At 38.2% G+C, this 23,002-nt stretch overlaps 1 protein-coding gene across 2 annotated transcripts in view; it reads right to left on the bottom strand.

Moving 5' to 3' along the window:
* The window catches only part of EPHA6 (EPH receptor A6), a 436,532-nt gene that overhangs the window by 49,362 nt on the left and 364,168 nt on the right, over positions 1-23,002 (bottom strand). For both annotated transcript variants that reach the window (XM_034072841.1, XM_013127941.2), the window contains 2 exons: positions 21,585-21,707; positions 9,001-9,062 (listed from right to left, as the gene is read on the bottom strand). In XM_034072841.1, the coding sequence (XP_033928732.1) occupies positions 9,001-9,062; positions 21,585-21,707 (185 nt within the window). The remainder of the gene's footprint in view (positions 1-9,000; positions 9,063-21,584; positions 21,708-23,002) is intronic.

The raw sequence follows: 23,002 nt of genomic DNA, 5'->3' as shown, positions 1-23,002 counted from the left end.
AAAATGTAACCATTTCTGCACTTTCCAAATCTCAGTATTTGCTTTATTGGTACAGCAGAAACCCCTGAGTTAAAAACAATCTCATGCTTTTGCCATTTTCTTCCTCCTTCTTTCAAATTTTTTTGGGCTTCTGCCTTGACACAAAAAGCTCAAGTTTCTTATCTCCACCTCTGAAGAAATGCCAGACTTGCTAACATACCAGTTGCAATTTTATTCTGTCCTCCTTTTCCCTCTATTTCTCTGAATCCTCTTCTACATTTGGTTTTCTCTGTCCCTTCTCCTGCTTGGTTTTATATCATTTCATTGCCAGCCTTGCAGTTGGAACAGCTACATTTTACCTTCCAGCAAGAGTCTTCTCTCTCTTAAGTTTCTCTGTAATTACATCTGCATCAGTTTCCATGGCAGTTGTATTCCCTTGCAATGTACAGTGTGTTATCTTCCAAGCTATCAAAATATTTGTCTGATTTAAGCTGATGGTTAGGGAGTATGTGCCATATTTAACCCTTGGAAAATCAACTAAGTTGATGAAATTGTATCAAATATGAATCTGGCCTTGTATTTGTAGCATTTGTAAATCCCTATGTCCATCTGTGAGTCAAACCAATCCCTTGGCAACTTTTCATTATCTTGTTTCATATGCTTGTCATATAGGGATATAAAACACTCATCTAAATGATGTGGCGGTTGTTGTCCAGGGCTTTATTCTGATTCCCATAGCTTAGATGTGAAATAGGCTCTTGATAGGATGCCCACTGGGTGCTAAGGGTATTAATCAATACTGGCAGTAACTCAGACCTCAGTGGACTTACCATGTTTGTCTTATCATCCCATCAAATTTTAATCAGGCTTTAATGGCTTAGCTAAATAAACTTTGCTCAACATCTGAGTACAGATGCAATATCTGAGTAGTTGCCACTGCATTTATGCAGCCTTGCAAACAGCCTGAAAAATGTTGGGTTTTAATTCAGCTACAGTTTGCTTTCAAAAACATATGGACATTAAATATCCTCCTCCTGTTACAGACCCTTCAATAGCACTGATGTATAATGGGGTAGTGAAGGGGGTCAGTTACTGTTGGGGAGGAAGTGCGATGTCCTAAGTTCCCCTCATTGCTTTTCACCCTCTGCTTTCAGCTCCAGCATGCACTAATTCAGTGCTTTAAGGTTTTTTCTGTTTTACTACTGAGCAGCCTTTTTGAGGTGTGGTTGTTGAGTTTTTCTGCATTGAACTTTACCGGGCTAAATCTACCAAAATTCACATTGCAAGCATAACTCATGCTTCAGACTATCATGTGGATTACACTCAGGTTTATATTGCTAGTACTGAATAAGGTCAACTGTCAGTTTCTTCTTTAATCAACTGTTATGGGGGTTCTGTGCAATTAGTAACACTTAATTTCATGAAATATAATACATAAAACCCTGAAATTCTCTTAGTTTATGCTACTTATGCTTAGTTTATACTTAATAATGCTACTGAGAGAGCTTACACAAGAATCTAAGCGCCTCTTCAACCATTAAAATACAGCAATCTTTTTATTATTAAAAAAGGAAACCCCATGTTGCAAGATGAATCCATGCCAAAGCTTGTTTTAGGTTACTACAGCCACCTTCAAACCTAGACAGAACAGCAACAGTAGCTTTGCATCTGTGATCCTGTTTTCCTTACTCAGCTACAATAATAAGAAAGGGATGTCCTGGAATAACCAGGTGTCCCTGCCCACTTTGGTGCACTGATTACAGATGTCACTGAGCTGGACGGGACTCCAAGAGGGGAGCAAATCATCTCCTCTCCCTGGGTTATTCCTGACATACTTTTCTAACCTGCAATTAAAGACCATTAGGGCAAATATTTCTTATCCTGCCTGCTCTACACCACATCTTAAATAAGATGCCTCCCTTCAGCATGGCACTTTGAGAGGCACAGATTTCTTTTGCTCTTTGTATCTGCTTTTTATGAAGACTAAGTATCTTTCTTGGCCTTTTCCTTGGGATTAACAGAGGCTCAGTCCACAGCTCTCACTTGCTTGGCAAATACTCTTTTTGCTTTTGTTGTGGACTCTGCCCACCTGCTCCATACGGTTCCTGAAACATCATGGTCCAAACAATACACAGTACTCTGAAGCTTCACCAGTGTGATGAAGTTACTTCACAGACCTTGTAGGAGATACTCCTGTTTCTACATTCCATTGTGGTATTTGCCATTTTCACAGCAACATGAATGCCCCTGACCTACTGCAACCACTTAATTTCTTCCAGCAGACTTTCTTCTGAACCCTTCTCTGTCCCCTAATCCATAGCTCACTGTTTTAGCCTCAGTGCAGTATCATGGCCTTGCCCTTACTTATTTCTCATGTAATCAAAACTAATTAGTTAGTAAATTATTTCTTATATTGTGATGATTTTAAATTCTAGCTCTGTCTTGCTGTCTGCTTGTGTTCCTACTCGATTCTGCATTGCCTGAAAATTTAGTCATGGTTTCAGGATGAAGAAGGTTAATGGAAAGATGAGGAAACACAGACTGCAGAACAACCCTACTTCATATACTTTCCTATCAAAAATCTGTTCTCTCCATACTCTATGTAGCCTATACAGTGTCTACTAATGGAAATTTCATGACAACCATATTTCTCTAGCTGCTCATTAGGATCTCATGTGAGGGAGTTTTAAAGCCTTACTAAACTCAAGATTTATGATACCAGCCGCTTCTCCCATACCCACAAAGCCTGCACCCTGTTACAAAAGGAAATCAGATTGTTTGATGTAATTTGTTCTTGACAAATCCATGTTGGCTCATACTTATCTCACCATTCTTCCAGAAGTGTTGCAGCAGGTGACATTGAGCTGACTGGCCTGCAGGTTCTTGGCTTGTCTTTCCCCTTTTTTCCTGATCTCCTGGTATCTTACATATTCTCCACAAATTTGCAATGATACAGAGAGCATGGTGAAAACATCCACATTATATATCAAATTCTTTTTAGCTCAGAAGACAAGACAGTGGCTCAATAAAAAGAGTATCTACAATGATTAAAAATCCCCAGCATATGTAAATGAAGTACTCACAGCAGTATCAGAAATACTGTTTCCTACCTACTTTTAGCAGGGTAAAACATCGCTTGAAAACAAATGTTGGCTCTGTGGCATCAGTGACAGTGTCTCAGTGTAATCTTAGATCACATAAACTCATGTTGCTTACAATTCCACTATTAAGGTAACACATACATTCAAACTCAGCTTCTAATTGCTTTACTTGTTTTTTTGGTTCAGAAAGAAGTATTTGTATCACCAGTCTCCAGGACAGGCTGTCTTCTTTACAGAGTCATTTCTGAAAGCAAAATGCTTGTTTTATCCTGCCAGGAAAGGAACACACATCCAATAAAGATGAATGCATGTGAAAGCAAAAGAAAGAGTATTAGTTATGAGCTCTATGTTGTTGCCTCTCTGGATGGAGATAAATAATAACAGGAACCATTAAACTCAGGAAAGGCCATCTGGCCCCTTTTCCCCAAAGCTGACTCTGTCCAGGGAGGCCACGTTAGATGGATATACAACACATACTTTACAACATCGTTTTGTAGAACTTTATGTAAGTCTTCATTTTTCTTTTTTCTCCCTTTCTGCCAAACTCAGTAAATGTAGGTTTGTGCTGCAGCATCTAAACTCTAGTTGAAAAAAGAGTGAGCCTGATAGCGAAGCTGCTTTGAGAATAACCTCATAACGATTACTGCATCAAAGAGCAATACATCATAATATTTTCTCCTTCTACTCACACTTATCTTAGCCTCTGCGAGACAGGCCTCAAGGGATTAAAATTTGGTGATGAATTCCAACATCACATTTGCTGTACAGTATGCTGCAGTTAGTGCTCTAAGGCAGTTAAGCATTATTTTTATAGACTTTCTGGAGGAAGAAAACATATTTTACAACATTTTTACCTACTATGCATGCTTGTAAATAAATCAATTTTTTAACAAGTATTTTAATTTTCTGAAGTGAAATGAAATATATTGGTCACAAGTTTTTAGGTAGGAAAAGGAGCATCATTATTGCAAACAACAACGAAGAAAGCAAGGCAACCCTATAATTACCCTAGGTAAATGGATCCCCTTCTCTTACAGCTCAGAGATCCACAAAAGTGGGTGAGAGTGGAGAATCTTTCAAATGTAAACATCTGCCTCTTCAGGATGTAGTTATGGGAAAACACTGCAAAACCTGAGGAGCTTTCTTTCCCATGTTGATCCCTGGAGAATGCACATTCCCTTCCTAATAAAGAAGGGTGAGCAAATGCAGTGAGGTGGATACAGATGATTGATAGATCATTTTAGCATCAGGCCTGTTACAGAACCTGCTGCAATACTGTGAGTTCTCATCTGATTAATATTGCTGTGTCCCTGGTTCTTGCCTCACTGAGTTGACAACTAGTTAGCACACCTTGGATGCTGAGCAAGAATAAAACACTAACAGTAGTCTCGTAGTCTGCAGCTGCAGAATAATACTGAAAGAAGTTAAAGTACTCTGGTGATAGTTTTTTTGGTTCATTTTACATTATTCCATGTAGCAAAACACAAACAAGTAACCTCAAAATACAGCTTCTAGATGCATTCTTTTTCTGTGGTTTATACCCATGCCCATACTGAATGATGCATGAGAAGGATGAGCACAGGCCACAGCCAGCAAATGCTCCCCAGGTATCATTCTCTGCAACTGAACCCAAGAAGCAGCAGCCCTCCTCCCTAGGCACACAAAACACCTAGCCTTCTAATCACCCTGTTCCTGCCTATGTAATGTTAAATCCAATTATTTTAGTCAAGAATGACCTTTCAGGTGGATATGTGATAACAGCAGATACGATTTAATAGCTTAAAGTCTATGAGACATCTGCTTAGAGAGTGGGCTTAGAGGGGGAGGGTGTGTCAGGGTGAAAGGACCAACCTTGGAGCAAAGAACTTTTATAGGAATCATCTGACAGGCAAGAATGATGAAAATATTGTGGTGTCCAGCACAAACAGCTTCTTTTGATGCAGCCCAAGATACGGTTGGCTTTCCAGGCTGTAAGCACACACTGAAGTCAGCTCATGTTGAGCTTCTCGTCGACCAACATCCCCAAGTCCTTCTCCTCAGGGCTGCTCTCAATCACTTCTCTGATCCAGGTGTAGGACCTTGCACTTTGGTTTGTTGAACTTCATAAGACTGGCATTTACCCACCTCTCAAGTCCCTCTGGATCCCACCCCTTCCCTCCGGTGTATCAACTGAACCACGCAGATCAGTGTCAACAACAAACTTTCTAAGGGCTCATTCAATCCCACTGCCCATGTCACTGACAAAGATGTTGGACAGGATCAGTCCCAACACTGGCCCCTGAGGGACACCACTCATTACTGGTCTCCACTTGGACATTTTGCCATTGACGGCAACATCCATTCATCAAATCAATGTCTCTCAGTTTAGAGGCAAGGATGTCATGTGGGACAGTGTCAAATGCTTTGCACAAGTCCAGGTAGATGACGTCAACTGCTTTGCCCTTCTCCATCAGTTCCGTAGCCCATCACAGAAGGCCACCAAATTGGTCAGGCAGGATTTCCCCTTAGTGAAGCCCTGCTGGCTGTCACCAACCACCTTGTTGTTTTTCATGTGTCCTAGCATGGTTTGCAGGAGAATCTGTTCCATGATTGTACCAGGCATCTCTGTTGTCTTGTCATATCTTCTGCAGTCTGTATCTGTAAGCCTGGGCAAACATATCTGACTGCAACTATCCTATCTATTCACTAAGTACATCTTCCCATCAATACAGATAGCTGCTTTTTCAACTCTTCGTGTCTTGTATTATTTTGCTCATATGACTTCAGAATAAGTGATTGCTAAGATCTTCATGACACAGGTGAGAAATTCCTCCAAGTGTCACCAGAAATTAAGTCACATGTACCCTATTTCTGGTCAAATGACCATTATATTGACATCATATTTCAGTTATATTTCTGTAGGATGATTAACTTACATGAGAATAAAACAGAAGTGAGTTTCATCTTATGGAAATTAGTTCTGTATAACTGCAAAAATAAAGCATGATTTCCAAGGAAAATTTAGTGTCAAGTACCTCCAGCAATTTAGGAGGTCTGAGGGTGCACAATCACTGTAATTAATTACTGTTATCTTACAGAATTGGTTCTAATTAGCTGATGCCTTTCCACTAAGAATATTATCTGAAGCATCTTCATGCTGTATATGCATAAGAAATTTTGTACCCAATTGCTCAAATTAGCAGCCAGTATATAGGATATTTGTGTGGTGAGGAAGACTGAGTTTGCTATTTAATCCATACAAATGGCAGAAAATAAGGCACTGGCTTAGGGACTTCGGTCATGTAACTGCAACCAAAATACAGCACTAAATAAGATGAAGGATGAGTATAAGCTGCTGTCCTGGGATTCAGAGGAGTTTTACCTGGAGCTTACGATTAGTGGCACAACTTATCATGTGGCATGGAAGCTAATATTCCACCAAGTCTGTGAGGAGGGTGATGGCAAACCTCTTCCATGAAGAGTCTTCTGGAATACCTCCACATGATTCATCACAGAGACTCACTTTGGAACTGAAAGACTGACCCATTTTTGCATGCTTTGGAGAAGCACAGGTTGGAGAGATGTGCTGGTAGATTTCTGCAGGTTGTGGTGTGTGGAGAAGTATTTCTTAGGCTGAGAAACTGATTTCCTCCTCTCTCTGTAAAACCACTTCACAGTGTAACAAGTAACTCCTTTAAATAATAAGATACATTATCTCATAAGCCCTACAAAATCTCACCACATAAGAATTGTTTTGTTCACTGAACACCTTTCTTAGAATCAGTAAAGATAAACCAACCTTCTATACTTCTTTGTATCTTCACAAAAGCTTTAAAAAGTGTAGACTGCTATCTGCAGGGAACAACTATTATTAATGAAGCAGCTGGATTTCTTTTTAAATAGGTTACTTTGCAGCCATTTCCTCTGCTAATTATTAACAGAAACGCTGATGATTTATCTACAGTGCTTTGGGACGCTGAATATTATCTGAAGTCCTTTAAAATAGCATTTCAGAAGAATAAACCATATCTGAAGTATGAATTAAAACTGGAAAATAATATACATGGAAACCAGCTGTAGAAATGATTAGCTCACATTTTCCCCCAAGCAGTTTTGCCTACAAATATATCTCATGCAATGTGAGAAGTATTGATGCGCAGTAACATCATAATTTTGCTGATGTCAGTTTCTATTACAGTACCCTCATGAGTAGTAACTATTCTGATGAATAAATGCATGTGAAGAAAAACCGGAATACAGGCATCATACCAGAGCAATTCAGAGAAACGTAATTGTCTCTCATGAACTATTTCAGTATTTGCTTTTATTCTCTTCTACAAAATTCTGCATACACACACACACACACACACATGCACAGAACCGAGTTTCAGGCCCAGACAAGTCTTCCTGGGACACTGCTGAAAAACTACAGACCAGGGAAGCCCCAGGTATTCAAATCAGTGGCAGTCTGTTTGCTGCAGATGGTTAGAGATAGATGAGCCAGAAAGGCAAGGGGGATGATTTGTAAAACCTACCCAGCTTCTAAGAAGAACTTGATGATATCAAACTCTCCAGAAAAACAACTTGATTTTGAGTTACCAGCAAATTCTCACCAGGAACTGTGGTGCTGGTGTGTTTCTAACAACACAGAATGTGTCTGTCATGTGTCTTGACAAAGGCACGTAAAAAATTGTTTGGGACAGTTGATGAAGAGGACAAGATGAAATGTTAGAAGAAAAATACTATGGAATAATCAAAAGCAAAAGGAATGGAAAAACAATATCTAGAAATATCAAAGATAATGGCTCTGATGTGCTTTCAGGGTAGCATCCTCTGTTCCAGATGCTCTTTGGCTACCTCTTCTCTCAACCTGCTATTAAACATGTACTCTCTGTATGACCTCCTTTCCCTCTCTCCAATTTAAGTCTTCTTTCTAAAGTGTTGGCTGTTTTTTCCTCCTCCTGCTTATTCGTGCTTTCCTCTAAGCAGGCCCATCTTCCTGCTATCAAAGCATCCTTGAACCACCACCATCTATATTCATGCAAATATTTTCACAGCTCCCTGTGGAACACCTCTCCTTTGCACTTGGAACACCCTTTCAAACAAGCTCACAAAACCATGGTCCCTCTATCTGCTGCCCCAACCTTGCCTACAACCCCAGCTTTGCCATTCTGCAAGATGGCAATGGCAAGACAGAAGGCTAGTAAGGGCTGATGTTTACTTTTGAAGACTAATTTGACAATCAAATTATTCACTTAGGGTCTTATGTCACTGGGCCTCTCGAGCATTTCCAGGGGTTTTGTTAACAAAGGGACTATTGTAGGCTAAGTTTAACTTAGTTTAACTAAGGGGGATCATCCTTTTGTTCTATGTTCCTAAGAAAAAAGAAATATAACTGCAGCAACATATTATTCATGCTTTCTGTAGACCCTCTTTAATATTTATTAGTGACTTTGGGGGGTTAATTAATGCCAGAACATTTCACCCATGAACTGTTTTCTGATCCAATTTGTTAAATGCAAGTAACCGTAAATAATTATAAATCAGTTACTGTATCTGTCCTACACTTCACCAACCAAACAAATCATACCAAAGTATTTTTGAAGGTGATCGAGCAAAATGAGCTGCTTCCATAAGGCTTGGTGTTTGTGCTTCAAGTTATCTTTTCCTTCACAAGCACACTATTTGAAATACATTTTTCTAAATATGGGAACTCCTTTTGTAGAAGAAATCAATTATATTCTTAAGCTTAAATCTTCTCTTTTCCAGCCATGCTCTAATGTATAACTGTACCTTAGAAATGTACCCTGGGGAAAACGCTTCTATTCTTTGCTAAAAATCCATGAATAACATTATGTAGAAATTAATTTATGATAAATGATTTAAAATCTTAACCTAGAATGGTGTCTCATTCAAATGTCATCAGAAAATGGCACCTCACCCGCAGAAAAGAGTCAAGGGATCCATTCTCCATGTATTCAACTACAATCATTACTGGTCTGCCTGCAAAACAGCAAAGAAACACATTAGGATTATAAATATATTATGGGGCTTTTATAAATCCAGCTGTTATACACAGATTATTCACAGTAGTTAAATATGTTATGTATTTTCAAAATCCTCATTTATATCAGAAGCACAATTCCCTATTTATTCTCTAAGAATTATTTTCTATCTTTTTGTTTTGGTACTGGATTAGCTGAATGTCCATCATTCACTCCAGTGTTTTTCCCCTTCCAATGGATCAAAGAGCCTGTTGTTTTCCAAATAACAACACTTGCTGCATTAGGTGTGTAACACTTTGGAACATATTTGAGTTAAGGCAAAAAAACCCCATAATCATAAGCCATGTCCTAGAAATCATAAACCCTGTGCTGTAATTTTCCTCTCTGAGAAAAATATGTCAATGATTTAGGGACCTACAGGTAGACAGATTGAAGGACATATCACAGAAAAAGCTCTCCTAGATTGGGTGTGCTTGTTGGGAGAGTATAATCTAGCAAAACTCTGAGTTCGTATGTTTGTACATACATAACATCCACAATGTTATTCAAATCATAGTTTTGCTCAACAGCTTTCTTGTATGGTTCCAGGTGGGATCATATTCAATTTCAAGCAGAACAACACATTACATTTATTTCTTAAAAGAATATCCAAATCTGAAGATAAACTTTTAAACTGGGTACTTAAGCATATATAATTTCACTGTGAAACCCAGGAATAAACTGCCACCCTAGAACTGCTTGATGGGAAAGGACCAAAAAGAATGCTAATCAGGCTATGCAGCAAGAAGATTTTTATAACTGTTACCATTACAAATGAGACATTCCAATACAGGCAAAACTAAGGTAATGAACAAGAATGTTAGAAAGATTAGGAAGCAGGTAAAGAGTCTTAAAATGGCAACCTTTTCTTTCCCAACAATGTCTGTCTTTTGGGGTTTGTGGGAAATCAGAAATATGCCAATTTATGACACCACAATCTGCCCATTTCACCTTCACAATACAACACTAACTGTTCCAATGTGTTTCAAATCCAAAGGAAGCCTCTTTCTTCACTTTTTTCTGTGTGCTTCCCAAACTATGTTTGTGTTTTAGTTGGAAAAGAAGATGAGAAACACACAGTACTTATGGTGAGAAAGCATGGAAGGGCATTATGACTCTTAAAGCACAACTGTCCATTTCTGTGCATGCTAACTTTCTGTTCAGCTTGGCTAATAGCAGAGGTGCTTATTAAACTGTCCACTATATACAATAAGCCATAGCCAGGTATTTATTTCTCGTGAGATCTTAGAGCCAGCCTTAACTTTAAAAGAGTGAATGAGCTATTTCTCTGTCCTGAAATGTGGACTTGGAGTTCCAGACACCCTGGTGATGCTCATTCACGTAGCTTAGTCTAGTTTTTCTGGAGTTCATCACAATAATCTTCCATTTCTTCTAATTAAATTTGGGCTTCTTTCTGCATTCACTCTGATGTTTAGGTCCTCAGTGAATACAACAGTGCTTCATAATGCTGCCACAGTAGTACACTACTTTTTCTGTCTGAAAATTCTCAGATGCCTTAACATCTTTGGATTGCCTTTCTCACGTGTGAAGAATTACCAGCTTCTTTTTAATTGAATGCTTGATCTCAGCTGCAGATGTACATCTGCCACCAAATGAATTTATATTCATCTGCACCCATTGGTTATACCCTGGTTTTGCATTATAAGCTTAAACAATAAATCAGTTTTAAGCTCTTAGACATCACAGCATTTTAAAAACAGATGTTTTCTTTGTTCAGCTTGCTAATGATGACATTGTATACCCTAGCCTCTTTAGTTTCGAGCACATGAATCTCCTAGATTCCTTTACCTTTACCATCTTACTGTCAAGGGGCTGACATTTCCATGTAAAAGGAATATTCCATTATCTAGAGAACTAAACAAACAGCAGCCTGATGCTACAGGATCTTACTATATGCAGAGCTCTCTCAAGCAGGTAGCAATGTCTAAATTGTGGCAAACAACAGTATTTTGCAATGAATTGTTCTAGGTAAACCAACAACTAAAAGACCTTTGCGAAGATCTGCATTTGAAGGGAATGACAAATGTTGCTGTTGAGCTTCAAAACAGTGCCCCTAGTTTCCTGTTAGTAATCCTCTGGCGCCCTACACTTTATGGAAGCTATTTTGTAAGGGTTTTTTTTGAGATACATAGTCTCTCATTGTATCTTTTATGCTCCTTAAATTCATATCCTTCAACACAAATTATTTTCACATTTACTCTCTAAAAGCAGTTTTTAATTCTTGTACGTGCTCTCACAAAATATTCCCCTATAAAAAAGCCCAACAAACTGTACTTCCTTTTGCTCAAAACAACAGCATGAGCTTCTAGGCTAAAATAACTATGAAATGTACCTGTTATTAATTTGTCTGTGGATTTAGGAAAGAGATTTCAGTATTTTTCACTGGATAATATTAATGAGCTTCTAAACAGCTTGATGTGTTCCTTCAACCACTTGAAATAATAAGCCTTAGCAGAAAACCAGCTCTTGTACATAAGAGTACAGGAGTGGCATGATCTGCTAAACACACCAAAATAAATAGCATTTATCTTCAAACAGGTTGCTGTATATTGGAGATTATTATGTATTCGGGAATTTTGGTGAACTATAAATTTACTCACTTAGGCTGATTGCTTCCCACAGAGTCAGTCTGCATCACTTGCCATCCTACCTACATCTCAAATGAACTTGATGTAAGATTGTGTCAAGACACCACAAAAATGAACCCAGCTCCATCACCTGATTATCTGAAGCAAAAATGTTAAATCTGGATCCCAGCACTAACTTCTCAAATAATCTTTTAGTGTTCCAGCACTTGATAAAAGCCATCCTATTTTGGCTGCAAGTTTGATGTATCACTGAAGATATTAATATATTCCAAGCTGTATTGTGACAGGCAATACAGTGAAACTTCTAGTCAGCACAGTATTTGTCTTTGGAGTACCTGTAGATCAAAAATCCCTCAGCTATTGTTTCAGTTACTTGAAGGTATAGCAAAAATCTGCTACACAGCAGATTGCAGTGGGTACATTTATCATCAAAGCAGTAACATACAGGTTCTATTCCCAGCAAACAATTCTTTTCCAATAATTTTATAGGTTTGCAAATTTCATACAAGGATGTCTCAACATTTTATAAATATAAGTACCTCAAGCATCAGGAAAAGTCAGATAAGAAACATCTTGATTTCAGAGGTGTGGTAGGAAAAACAGGTTCAGGAAATCAAGTGGGCCTCTCCATCTAGTCAGTACAGTATACCCAACAAGGTTGTGTTTGGTTACCAATACACAATGTTGTATTTTCTTGCCTAGATAAGCACCCTGGAGGGGCACATGAGTGAATCTGTCATGCATTCGCATTGTACGAACAGACTCCGCACAAACAGCATGGGAGGCATTGGCTCTGGAGAAGCTGATGAGATGTGAAGATGAGCAGCTGATTCTGGCACATCCAAGGGTGTAATCCAACACTGGGCATCTCAGTCCAGAGACCAAGCCACCAGTCCTAAGGACATGCAGTGGGACAGATCAGACTGCAATCTGGAACCAAAGAGTCAGAGGGTGGCAGCCAACCCAGGGCTTGTGTTGAACAAAGTTGTTGGTAAGACAAGAGGCTATGGATGACATTAGTTGATCATATTTCATTTTAGTTGTAAAGAGCAGTCCAGGAAAGATTAAGGATTGTGCTAAACCCTGTACAGAGACAGAATACTGCTTTTCCTTTAAAGAGGACAACGAAATCGAGTTTGAAGAATACTGGGAGATTTCTAAACTAGCATAATGTTTGCCTCTAGACAGAGAAAAAAAGAAAAAAGACTATTACTTAGATTATGAGAATCCTTGTTGCTCTCATGGTATTAAAAAAGATGAATTCTTCATCCTCAAAGCAAGGGCAGGAATAAATAAAGGCGAGGGTCAGAGAAGTCCCTGAAATGGAGAAGCAATCTTCTATTATTTTATCATGGGCTAGCCTAATGCAATTCTGGAAGGCATCAAATTATTTTCATATATTTATGGTTGCTTACATGTATAAAACATGGACATCTTTACTTGAAGAAATTGGTTTAAGGACATAGAGCAGTGGGAAGTCTGGAAAGCACTCAGGGCTCAGAAGGATGACACAGGCTGCGTCACAGAGACAGTGATGCCAGTGCTGAGTGAGCCTGAGACGTAAGCACATAAGCACCTGCAAGAGCTCGCTTGTAGCCCCAGGGAACAAGAGAGCATGGGCCAAAAGACACTCCTGTGACTGACAATGAGTCCCATCTGCAGCATGTGTGCACCTCACCAGATAGGTGGACGCCCAGACGGGTTTACAGATGAGCAGCTGAGTGTTTTCACACAGATACAGGCATAGGAACTGGAGAAGGACCTGAGAAAGAGCTGAGTTAATTTTACTGTCAAAGTCCACATAAGAGAAGGCATGGAAAAAGGACACTGAAAAAGATGCAATCTTGGGCTGAGGACCTGGAATAAAAGACAGACATCAAGAGCATCTAGGAGCTAAACACTGTGGATGCTGCTGGAGGAGAGCATAGAACTTCATGTTCAAACTGGGGAAGGATAAAGCGAAAAGAGTTTGAAGATGGATGCAATGACAAAATCAGTCAAACAGATCATTCCTGTAGCAGTTTTAGGTACTTAGCAGTGCTGGAGTAAGAAATACTGTGAGAAAATAGACTTTTAAAGTATAAGAATTATATAGTGTTCTGAGGCAATAGGCCTTAACCCCAAATACAGATTTTACACACTATGTAAATCACATTTAGTGTTTGCAGCACCTCAGTGTAACAAGTTTAGCACTTTACTACATACTTAAGATAACAATATGAAATTATAATTGTATTTATACATGACATATACTGATACCATAGCCACATTCACTGTTTTCACAATACTTCCTGTGAAACTGTAAATATTCCCAGCTCAGAAATGTGTGTGGGCTATTTGCTAAAGCAGCTTTACCTCCTTTCATATGGAGCAACCCTGGCTCTGACAAATCCATTTCAGACTCCCACCATCTCAGAAAACCAGACTCAACACCCAAGTGCAGGACTGATGCTTGGCATGATGCAGGAAAAGGATATGAATTTAATTACTCAGAACTTAGACGAATCTGAGGAAGGTGCAGGAGTTATTGATTGTTTTAATGCAACTACTACTTTGTGATAAGAAGCTGACTGGTTTTGACAAGGTGGGATTTCTTCCCTAAGAAAGTTTTTCACTGGAATTCTCCCACCCAGCTGTACTGCAATGCCATTGTAATAAACCCAGCATAATCTGTAGTGATGCCATGCCACCTCAGTTTATGTTAGGATTTTGTATTTTGCACTGATCAATCTGCTCATTTTTTTTACTAAGCAGAAATACAAAAGAGAAAAACCACAAACATTGCAGAACTATGTCAGATGTGAATTATAATTAAAGCTTACACTGCATATATCCTTAGTTCTCCTTTTCTTTTCCACAGCACAAGATTTTGGGAGTGTGTAATTTAATTGAGTGGTAGAGTGAAGAAAGAGATTTTGAAGAGTCATATTAACGACAAAGTAGTCAGCTTGTTGTCTCCTGTTGCCATTTTAAGTAATGCAGAAAAGCCTGCTTTAATGATTTTTTATGTAAGATTAATCCACCAAAAGGAATATAGTTACTACCTGTTCATTTCTATAGTCTTTACTTATAGTGAAATCTTTACTACTCATTATGTCAATAGAGCTGTTAACATAAACACAGGGTACTTACTCTTCTGCTTAAAACAGCAAAGGTTGGAACTGGTTCTCTTGTTCATGTAAAAGAACATTGCTCTGTACCTTCTGCAAGTCAGAACCAACATGTCTCAAATTACCTCATTATCAGGCATTTTCACTCTAAAGCTATGTTCTGATTTTGTTTCCCCACAAACTTACCTCCTTCTAAAGCTAAAGAGGTAAGACTAACAGAGTGGTTCTTCATTGCTATGCCTGATTGTGAGCTTTATCAGATTCTGAGGTCTTGTGCTTCAGAACATTCTTTATGCATTTCTTCCTATTTACTGTTTGAGCACGTTTTGCTCCTATTTCCCTTTGGTCTACATAAACTTTAAACTGAGCTATACAAAACTGATGAGCCACCAACTCCTTCCTCATTATTTATGAGTGTCTTGCTGCTTTTACAGGTGAGAAAGGCATAATTTCTCATTTCAAGAGACACTGGAGGCTATACATCAATACTCCTCAAGTTTCTAAAATCCACAAAGGAAGCTTTGTAACGTGTGAATTACTAAATCCAGAATTAAGAAAACAAAACATCATGAGTCAGGGCTCTAACAAATAAATTATGCTTTGGACATAACCCTGTGACATTTTTGTGATCTCTTTGGGGTTTTTATTCTTATTTCTTTCTCAGGTTTTCTACCCTTAGGACATGAAGGAACACATTCTCAAGCTTCTCCCTTCAACTCTGATTTTGATCATAAATGAAAACCAAAGAGTGATAATGAAGACTGATCCAGCAGCAAACATCAGATGCAGAGTTCTATATATCTTGAAAACATAAGAAAGATATAGAAACTCCTTGACACACGAAGAAGACAACCAAAAGCATTCCTCTCCCATAACTCAACTCTTGCAACTGTGCAGACATAACTAGCAATTCCATTTCAGTGGAAGGAGTCAAATTTTCATTATCAGTCATCACAAACAGGTCCTATGCATCAGTCCAGAACTGTCTAGTGTTCACCAACTTTATAAGGCACCTAAACAGGCTTGTTAAATATCAGTGTGTAAAATCTGGAGTTAGGCAGATTATTTTCCATAAACATAGGAATGTTATTTCAGCAAGTTGAATCTGGTAAAGGTGCACTGGCTTCCTACCTAAAACAGACCAAAAACCCCTAAACATTACACAAGTTAACTATTCCCTCCAACTTCCACCTCACAAAAAATCAATCAATCTGGATCTGATTTCATATCCTATGCTTTACTGCTGCATTAAAAAGGGAGTTCAGGTTTCTTTCCTCCCCTTTCATCTTGAGACAAAGAATAACTGTGTGTTACCTACAAATGTGTGCCTGTTAACAAATACATCTCTGTGTGTATCCATCAGGCTCCTCGAGCTCTCCTCTTTCTAGCTTTCTGCTCCTGTTAGTAACAAACAGCAACTTGCTTCAATTCACATGATTCTTACTGTAAATCCCCACCTTTTTTGTAGTCAGATTTTAAAATATATGCAACAATGATGTCCATTATGTATGCCAAGAAACGCTTCTGAACTTCCAGGGATAAAATGCTTGGAATTGTTTACAATGACCACCTAAGCATGGAAATTGCTATTTAGCTAGGGTGGAGAATGACCCCCTTTTATCATGCCCTGTACTATGCTCAGAGCTTAATTCCAGTTCTAGTTCAAGCTAAACCCTAATGGAGCAGCACACAAAAAAAGTTCATTTCACTATTGATGTAACTTACTGCTCAATCCCTATTTTGGTTCTGAAGTACTTCCCACCTGCCTAATGGAAAAGTCCATATTCATTGGACTTCTATTCTCAGAAAATACACACTGTTACGTATTAGTTGTAGGGTTTATAGGTTATACATGACAGTGAAATAGCATTTAGGCTGCAAAAAATCAACTGGAAGAGCCATTACAGATAGACTAGAGAATGCACATGCAATAAAAGAATCAATTTGTTAGCTATGAGAAAGGAATAGCAATTTTCATTTGATAACAAACACAGCAGTTTAGGTGCTGGAATCTAGAGAAGGGAAAAACGCATTAACTGATAAAAAAGAAGTTACTTTTCTCATTATTGGAGTACCAATAACTGTAGTTGAGTTTCACTATGAACAATGGCTCCTTGATGGTTCTTGATGAGTAATTTCATTCAATAAGTATCTGTCAATATAATTTGCTTTCAATTGTAGGTTTATACAATATCAACAATAATGGGCTCACTCAGGTGCACTTGGAAATGGTAATAAAATACTAATTTGGGGGAAAAAGAAAACTGATTATCATCTGGTTTAGTATTCTACAGTTATATCTGAGTTCTTTGAGAAGCTCCCTGCAATAAATGTGAACATTACAATGAATGTTAGACAGTTATAGAAAGCCAGGCAGCAAAACAGTGAAAGGGGGATATCCGCTGTACAACGTACTTCATGTGGAGGAGGAATCCTGTGCTCTATGAATGAAATATGGGGCAATGATCCAGCTGCTGACTACATGGGGAGCAGAAGATTTCACAAGCAAATCACAACACTTATGTTCATAGAAAGATGTACGTGGAAAGAGCAATTCTGATGGTTTTTTTTCCCTGCTCCTGCTAATGCAGTTTGAATGCTGAACAGAATGAAAGGGGTCCGGGAGGTGTGCTTAGCATGAACTGTTCCATAGTTTCTCATATCCTGACACCCATTTCTAGTTGTTCTTGTGAACAGAAAAGCTCAGGAAAGGAGTTTAGCTTGAAAGAAACAGTAGGAAAGGCATTTGCTTTCCCTCCCTTCCTTTCCAACTCGGCAAGCTTAACAATCTGTCTGACACTCTTCAAAGACAGAAGCATACCACACATTTTTCTATCTGGAACTTCTGCCAGGCAATATTCATTTATGTAAGAAACCCTGTACACATGACTGAAATCAAGAGCTGCCAACACACAGCAAGAGTAGTAAACCAAGAATTACCTCCAAATGGAACAAATGACACTCAACTTAGTTTGGAAGAGCTGGAATTTGGAAAACATTGATATAGCATTGGCAATTTAGTCATTTGGTTTCTCAAAGCATGCATATATATGTGTATATTGGTGTGTGTTTTACTGAAAGGAGGGGGTAAACTTCCACAGCTTATGCCAGTGCAACTCTGATGAGGAATATAAACTGCTAAGTGGTTTAAGAATTCTATTTAATATATGTAAGAATATCACATGAAAAAATATACTTATTACTTATGTGAATCCATCTGTCATTATAGACCTCCATCAACTAAGTCATGTGAACTTGTACTGCTAACAGGTGGGATAATTAGAAGCCAAGTAATTTGTGACATCCAGGATCAATAAATCAAAAGGAGCTGTTGTCTGAAAATGGGCTTGTTTTTGCTAAAATCTAGGCTAGATATTTGCAGGCCTGCCAACAGCTTTACTTCTACTGAGATGGCAGTACAGCAGTGACAGACTTCTGACGTAGCTATCAAATACAAGCATAGTTATGTCTTGGCTTAAAAACCACCTACATTTGAGGCAATCTATTTATACAGAAAGATGTAATGCCTCCTGCCAGCAGCATAAATTAATGTTTAATTTGGCTAAATGAGGATACCTTTTACGTAAGTGAACCTTTGCAGAGTGCAAAAGCACACACCAGGTTACACAACACCGAACATCATCTGTCAGTGCAATGGTAAAAGAAATACACTCCCCACAACTACTGAAGGAAAAGTAAAAAGTGAAAAATGGAAACCAACAGCTACATTGCCCTGCCAAGCTGATTTTCAAACACTTATTTATAGCATGCTTTCCAGTTTATTTCTGTGTTTCCTTTAAAACATCTGTGGGGGATTTTGTAGAGAAAGAAAAGATGTAAAAGCATTTTGTCTTTAGTAAGGAATAAATTTTCCAACTATTTTGGAGTAAATCTGCCACTTAGTTTGAGTTAAAGGCTTTGGAAAATAAAAACCATCCCATTATCTTTGTTCCAATGACTGTAATAGTAGGATAATGCAGGCATTTTAAGCCTTCCATGTAGTTAAATTCACTGAAGTCTTACACAAAAGCTGCATCTGAAGTAATTACGTTATAATTCAGCAAAGTTATTAAACACTAAGTACTTCTGGTAGGCTTATGAAAGCTGCTGGCCAATATGAGCCCAACATCTCAGATAATGAAAGTGGGGTCACTGTGCTAGCAAAAGCAGCAATTGGGCATGCCTCCCTCCAGTACCAATACACAAACAGCAATCCTCTCACTTTTAATGAGAGGGGAAGCCTTGGAGGCTGCATCAAGACTGCAATGGGGAATTGATTTTGCCTGCTTGTTGCTGTTCTAACAGCCAGAGGCTGCCATGACAGACATCACTGCTTAAATACCTTCTTGGAGCATTGCTGCCTTGGGTGTCTTTGTTCCTTGGTAAAGCAATAGTCAGAAAAAAGGTCAGGTGTTTAGTGCATTAGTTTTCAATACAAAGGAACAAAGGGTACATTCCTTCTGTTTGTATTAAGAGATTCGTGATACCAGGATGAACTTATACTTTCCACTGAATCATACACAGCAAGAAGTTCAGTTCTGAGTCTCTCACATCTTACATCAGTACTCCCTTCGAGAAACCTCTTTAAAAAGTAATAAATGTATTAAACTGATGGGGTTTTTTCCTCATATGCATGGCAAAGCTGGTTTTAGCAATTTAGACAGTTATCATGAAATGGAAATAGCACCCTCTGCTCATCTCTGTAACAAAAAGAAGCAATTGAGAATTAAGATTACACTTAATGTAAATATGACTATGATAAAGTGAAAAATAAAGAGTTAAATAGCAGCCCTACAGGCAAGATTGTTAGGATACATTCGTTAACAGCAATTTCTGACTTGTACTATGGAGTTTCATGCCATCTTCTCCCCCGTATGCACTCTTTCTCAAAGGAACACGTCTCATCCATCACCCTTATTGCACTTCTTCACTGGCTTTCAACTGCCTGGCAATCCTCACTGTCCAAAAGGTGGGCAGTCTCTCCCTTTCTCTGGGGTTGCTGCTTGTTTTTGTTGTTGACATTATCAAACAATAACATGTATTTCCATTACATTGCTAGGCTATATGTTGCACATCATGTAGTTTTATTTCATTTTTCTTCTCTGTTTTGAATATTTCAACAGATTGAATCAGAATTCTTAGTAAAACACATTTAATAGCAAGAAATTTTGAAACCACATTTAAGACTTCTGCTTTAAGTCCAAAAATCATGATAAAAAGCTTTACAAGCACTCAGAAAACAGTCCTGAGGACCTTGTAAAATAAACCTGTAGGTAGATACGTAGCTGAGTTGCCAGTTCATGAGTGCAGTTAAACCACTTGTAATCTAATAGATTTATGCTATACACAACACTACATTCAAAACAGAGAATTTTATGGGACCTGAACTATTTCCTCTTCCACACAGTTGTTTGGTTACAGATACCAACCTCATTGTGATTTTGTCTGCCAATAGCCTTTAAACACTCTGATACCCCAAGGAGAAAAATATGAACAATTTAACAAACTGTCAGAAAAAGACACCCAAACAGTCATAAGAAAAGACATCAAAGCTGCTGAGGATCTTCTATTTAAAGAAAAAAATAAACAAAGACATAATGCCACTTAAAAAAAGGAAAAGGTTTATCTTGTATTAGTGATGCCTGTAATTACTGCAATACATAAAATGGAACAGAGAGAGGTACAAGTTTCTTTTGTATAGCAAATCAATAACAGAATGTAATTTTTCATTTTTTCCCCTACTTTTACCATTAGAGATTTTTCTTTTCAAGACAAACTGTAACATTAGAGGTAAGATGTCCTAAAAGGACATGAATGTGACATTGGCCCATGTACAGCCTAATTTTACACAGAAATATGTAATATGGAAAGGAGCAGAACTGAACTTGGATCCAGTTTTAACTGTAATTAAGGTGCGTGTATTTATTCTTCATTTCTTAGTTTTGATGGAAGATGGTGTTTAATAGCTCCAAAAGAGAATGGAAACACATACAGCCTTTCTGGGAAAAGATGCCTCTAACCTGCCCTTTTCTGTTTCAGCCCAGTACCTGAGAGCAGCCTGTTTACCTAGCATGGTATTCTCATTCTTGGCCTACACTAAACCTTATGGCAACCCTCTAGGGTCCATCGTGCCATCATCACCTGTACCTCTGCTGGGGACCTTGCCAGAGGCAGTACAAATTGCCACGTTGGCAACACAGGCAATGGGGCTTTCTCACTCATATTAAGAGAATGATAGTAGTTCAAATTGTCATAAAAGTTTACTGACAAATGTTAAGTTGCAACTACAAAAGCATACAAAGGATTTAAACACTACATCAATACATAATTAAATTTTCCTTTTCCAAATTTGTCTTGCTTTGATTTTTTTAGCAAGGGAATGAAAATTTTTAGGGAAGAGTCACAGAAGCACATAAACCCTGTGCTTTTATAGAGGCATTTTTAAAGTTATGTTTCTTTGGTGCACGTGGGCATGCTTCATGAAGTGTATTACTAGAGAATACCAAGCCTTCTCCAATATTTAGGTTGATCACCTAACAACACATCGGTTTCTCCCATAATTTCTTTTTTACACTGATTGAGGCTAGTTCCTGGAAAGTAATTTACCTTTACCATTTCCTTTCAGTTTGGCTTTTTATTGGAAGCAACATCTAGTCTCCCTGCCAGACCAATACCAAATTTTGTTTCCCTAAGATGTGTGGAGACATGGGGCAAATGGTAAAAGAAAAGACTGATGGCAGGGGAATAGGCTGGAATACCTACCAGAGGAAATGCTGGGGGGTAAAGATCCACCCCCTGACACTGGATGTGAGGCCAGGATGCTATTTAAAAATCCCGCCCTCAGGAATCTCGAAAGAGACTTCACCCCAATGGTCGGAAAGGATCCTTTCAAAGAGATAAAAATGATCATTAATCAAATGACTTGTTCTTTGGCTGATAAAAGAAGTTGACTGTTTAAAGAAAGAACAACCAAATCTATGCAGAGTTAACAGTTTCACTGGAACAGATCTTATAAACAGCAGTTAAAAGTCTTTGTTGCTTTTTAACCAAGTCATACAATACACAGATTTAACCAGAAAGAGGTTGTTTTCTGCATACTTTGCAAATGAAGAATTCCAGCACCTCTAGGAATTGAAAAAAAAAATGGTATTTTAAAGGCAAATTACAACTACTGGATATTCATAATGCATTCCAAAATAACTGTGCTATAGAGGTATTTTACAGTTCTGTATACAAACCAAAGAGAGACCAGTAGAGGTAAAGCTACAGCACCAAAGGTGTGTTTAATCTGCTATTTTAAAGCCACCTGACAGAAGTCATGTCAGGCAAGAGGAAAAGCGGAAGCAGAATTTGGAGCTATGTTACTGACTTCTGGGTCAGCTATATCAGCCAGAGCTTCTATCCCATCTCCTAACAATTGTCAATAGATGGATCCAGGCCAAAACCAGGAGAATAGACATGGCTCCTTTCTGCTTGCTCTCACCAGAAGCTTAACATATTTTATGCTTTCAATATAATAAACTTTTCATTCTTCTCATTGCCTAAATGTACAGTTTTATTTCTGGAAACAATGATTATCTCATCCACCTCTTTTAAAATAAGTACTTGTGACATATCTATTAGAGTGATGATATGTGATAGTGATTCTATCATCTGATCCACTGTTTCAGCTTTCAGCACAAGTACAGAGATCTAGAGACATTATTTCAGCTTAGTTAATGCCAACATCAAAGCTAGATCTGAAATCAGAGCTCTACATATCGTGCTTAAAAGCACAGAGTCAAGATTCTCCCATCTTACAATCAACTTAAATTGACAATCAGAATAATTTAGGGTTTTTTTGCAAGTACATCAAGCAAGCATCCATCCAAAATTTTAGGCACTGGCAGGTTTGTTTTCATCACCTTGCAGGCATTACATGATTGTTTTTTTAAGAGAAGGAAAATATCTTAGTATTTATATACAATGAGAAAAACAAATGGCCCTCTTGAAATTAATGAAATAGTTGTTTGTTTGCTTGGCTTTTTAACTAATAAAACACAGAGAGGAAAATCTGGCATCAAAACACACATACGTATCTGCTAGACTTAAGAGAGCTTTGCCTTTTTCTCTGCAGTTTTCAAGCAGGAGTTCTATTGTTCTCAATACACTTGCCCCTTAAATTTGTTATTAGACCTGCT

This window comes from Melopsittacus undulatus, chromosome 2 (genome assembly GCF_012275295.1).
Source record: "Melopsittacus undulatus isolate bMelUnd1 chromosome 2, bMelUnd1.mat.Z, whole genome shotgun sequence".
Lineage (NCBI taxonomy): Eukaryota > Metazoa > Chordata > Aves > Psittaciformes > Psittaculidae > Melopsittacus > Melopsittacus undulatus.
Note: the sequence above shows the minus strand (reverse complement) of the source record. Positions and strands in the feature narration are given on the sequence as shown.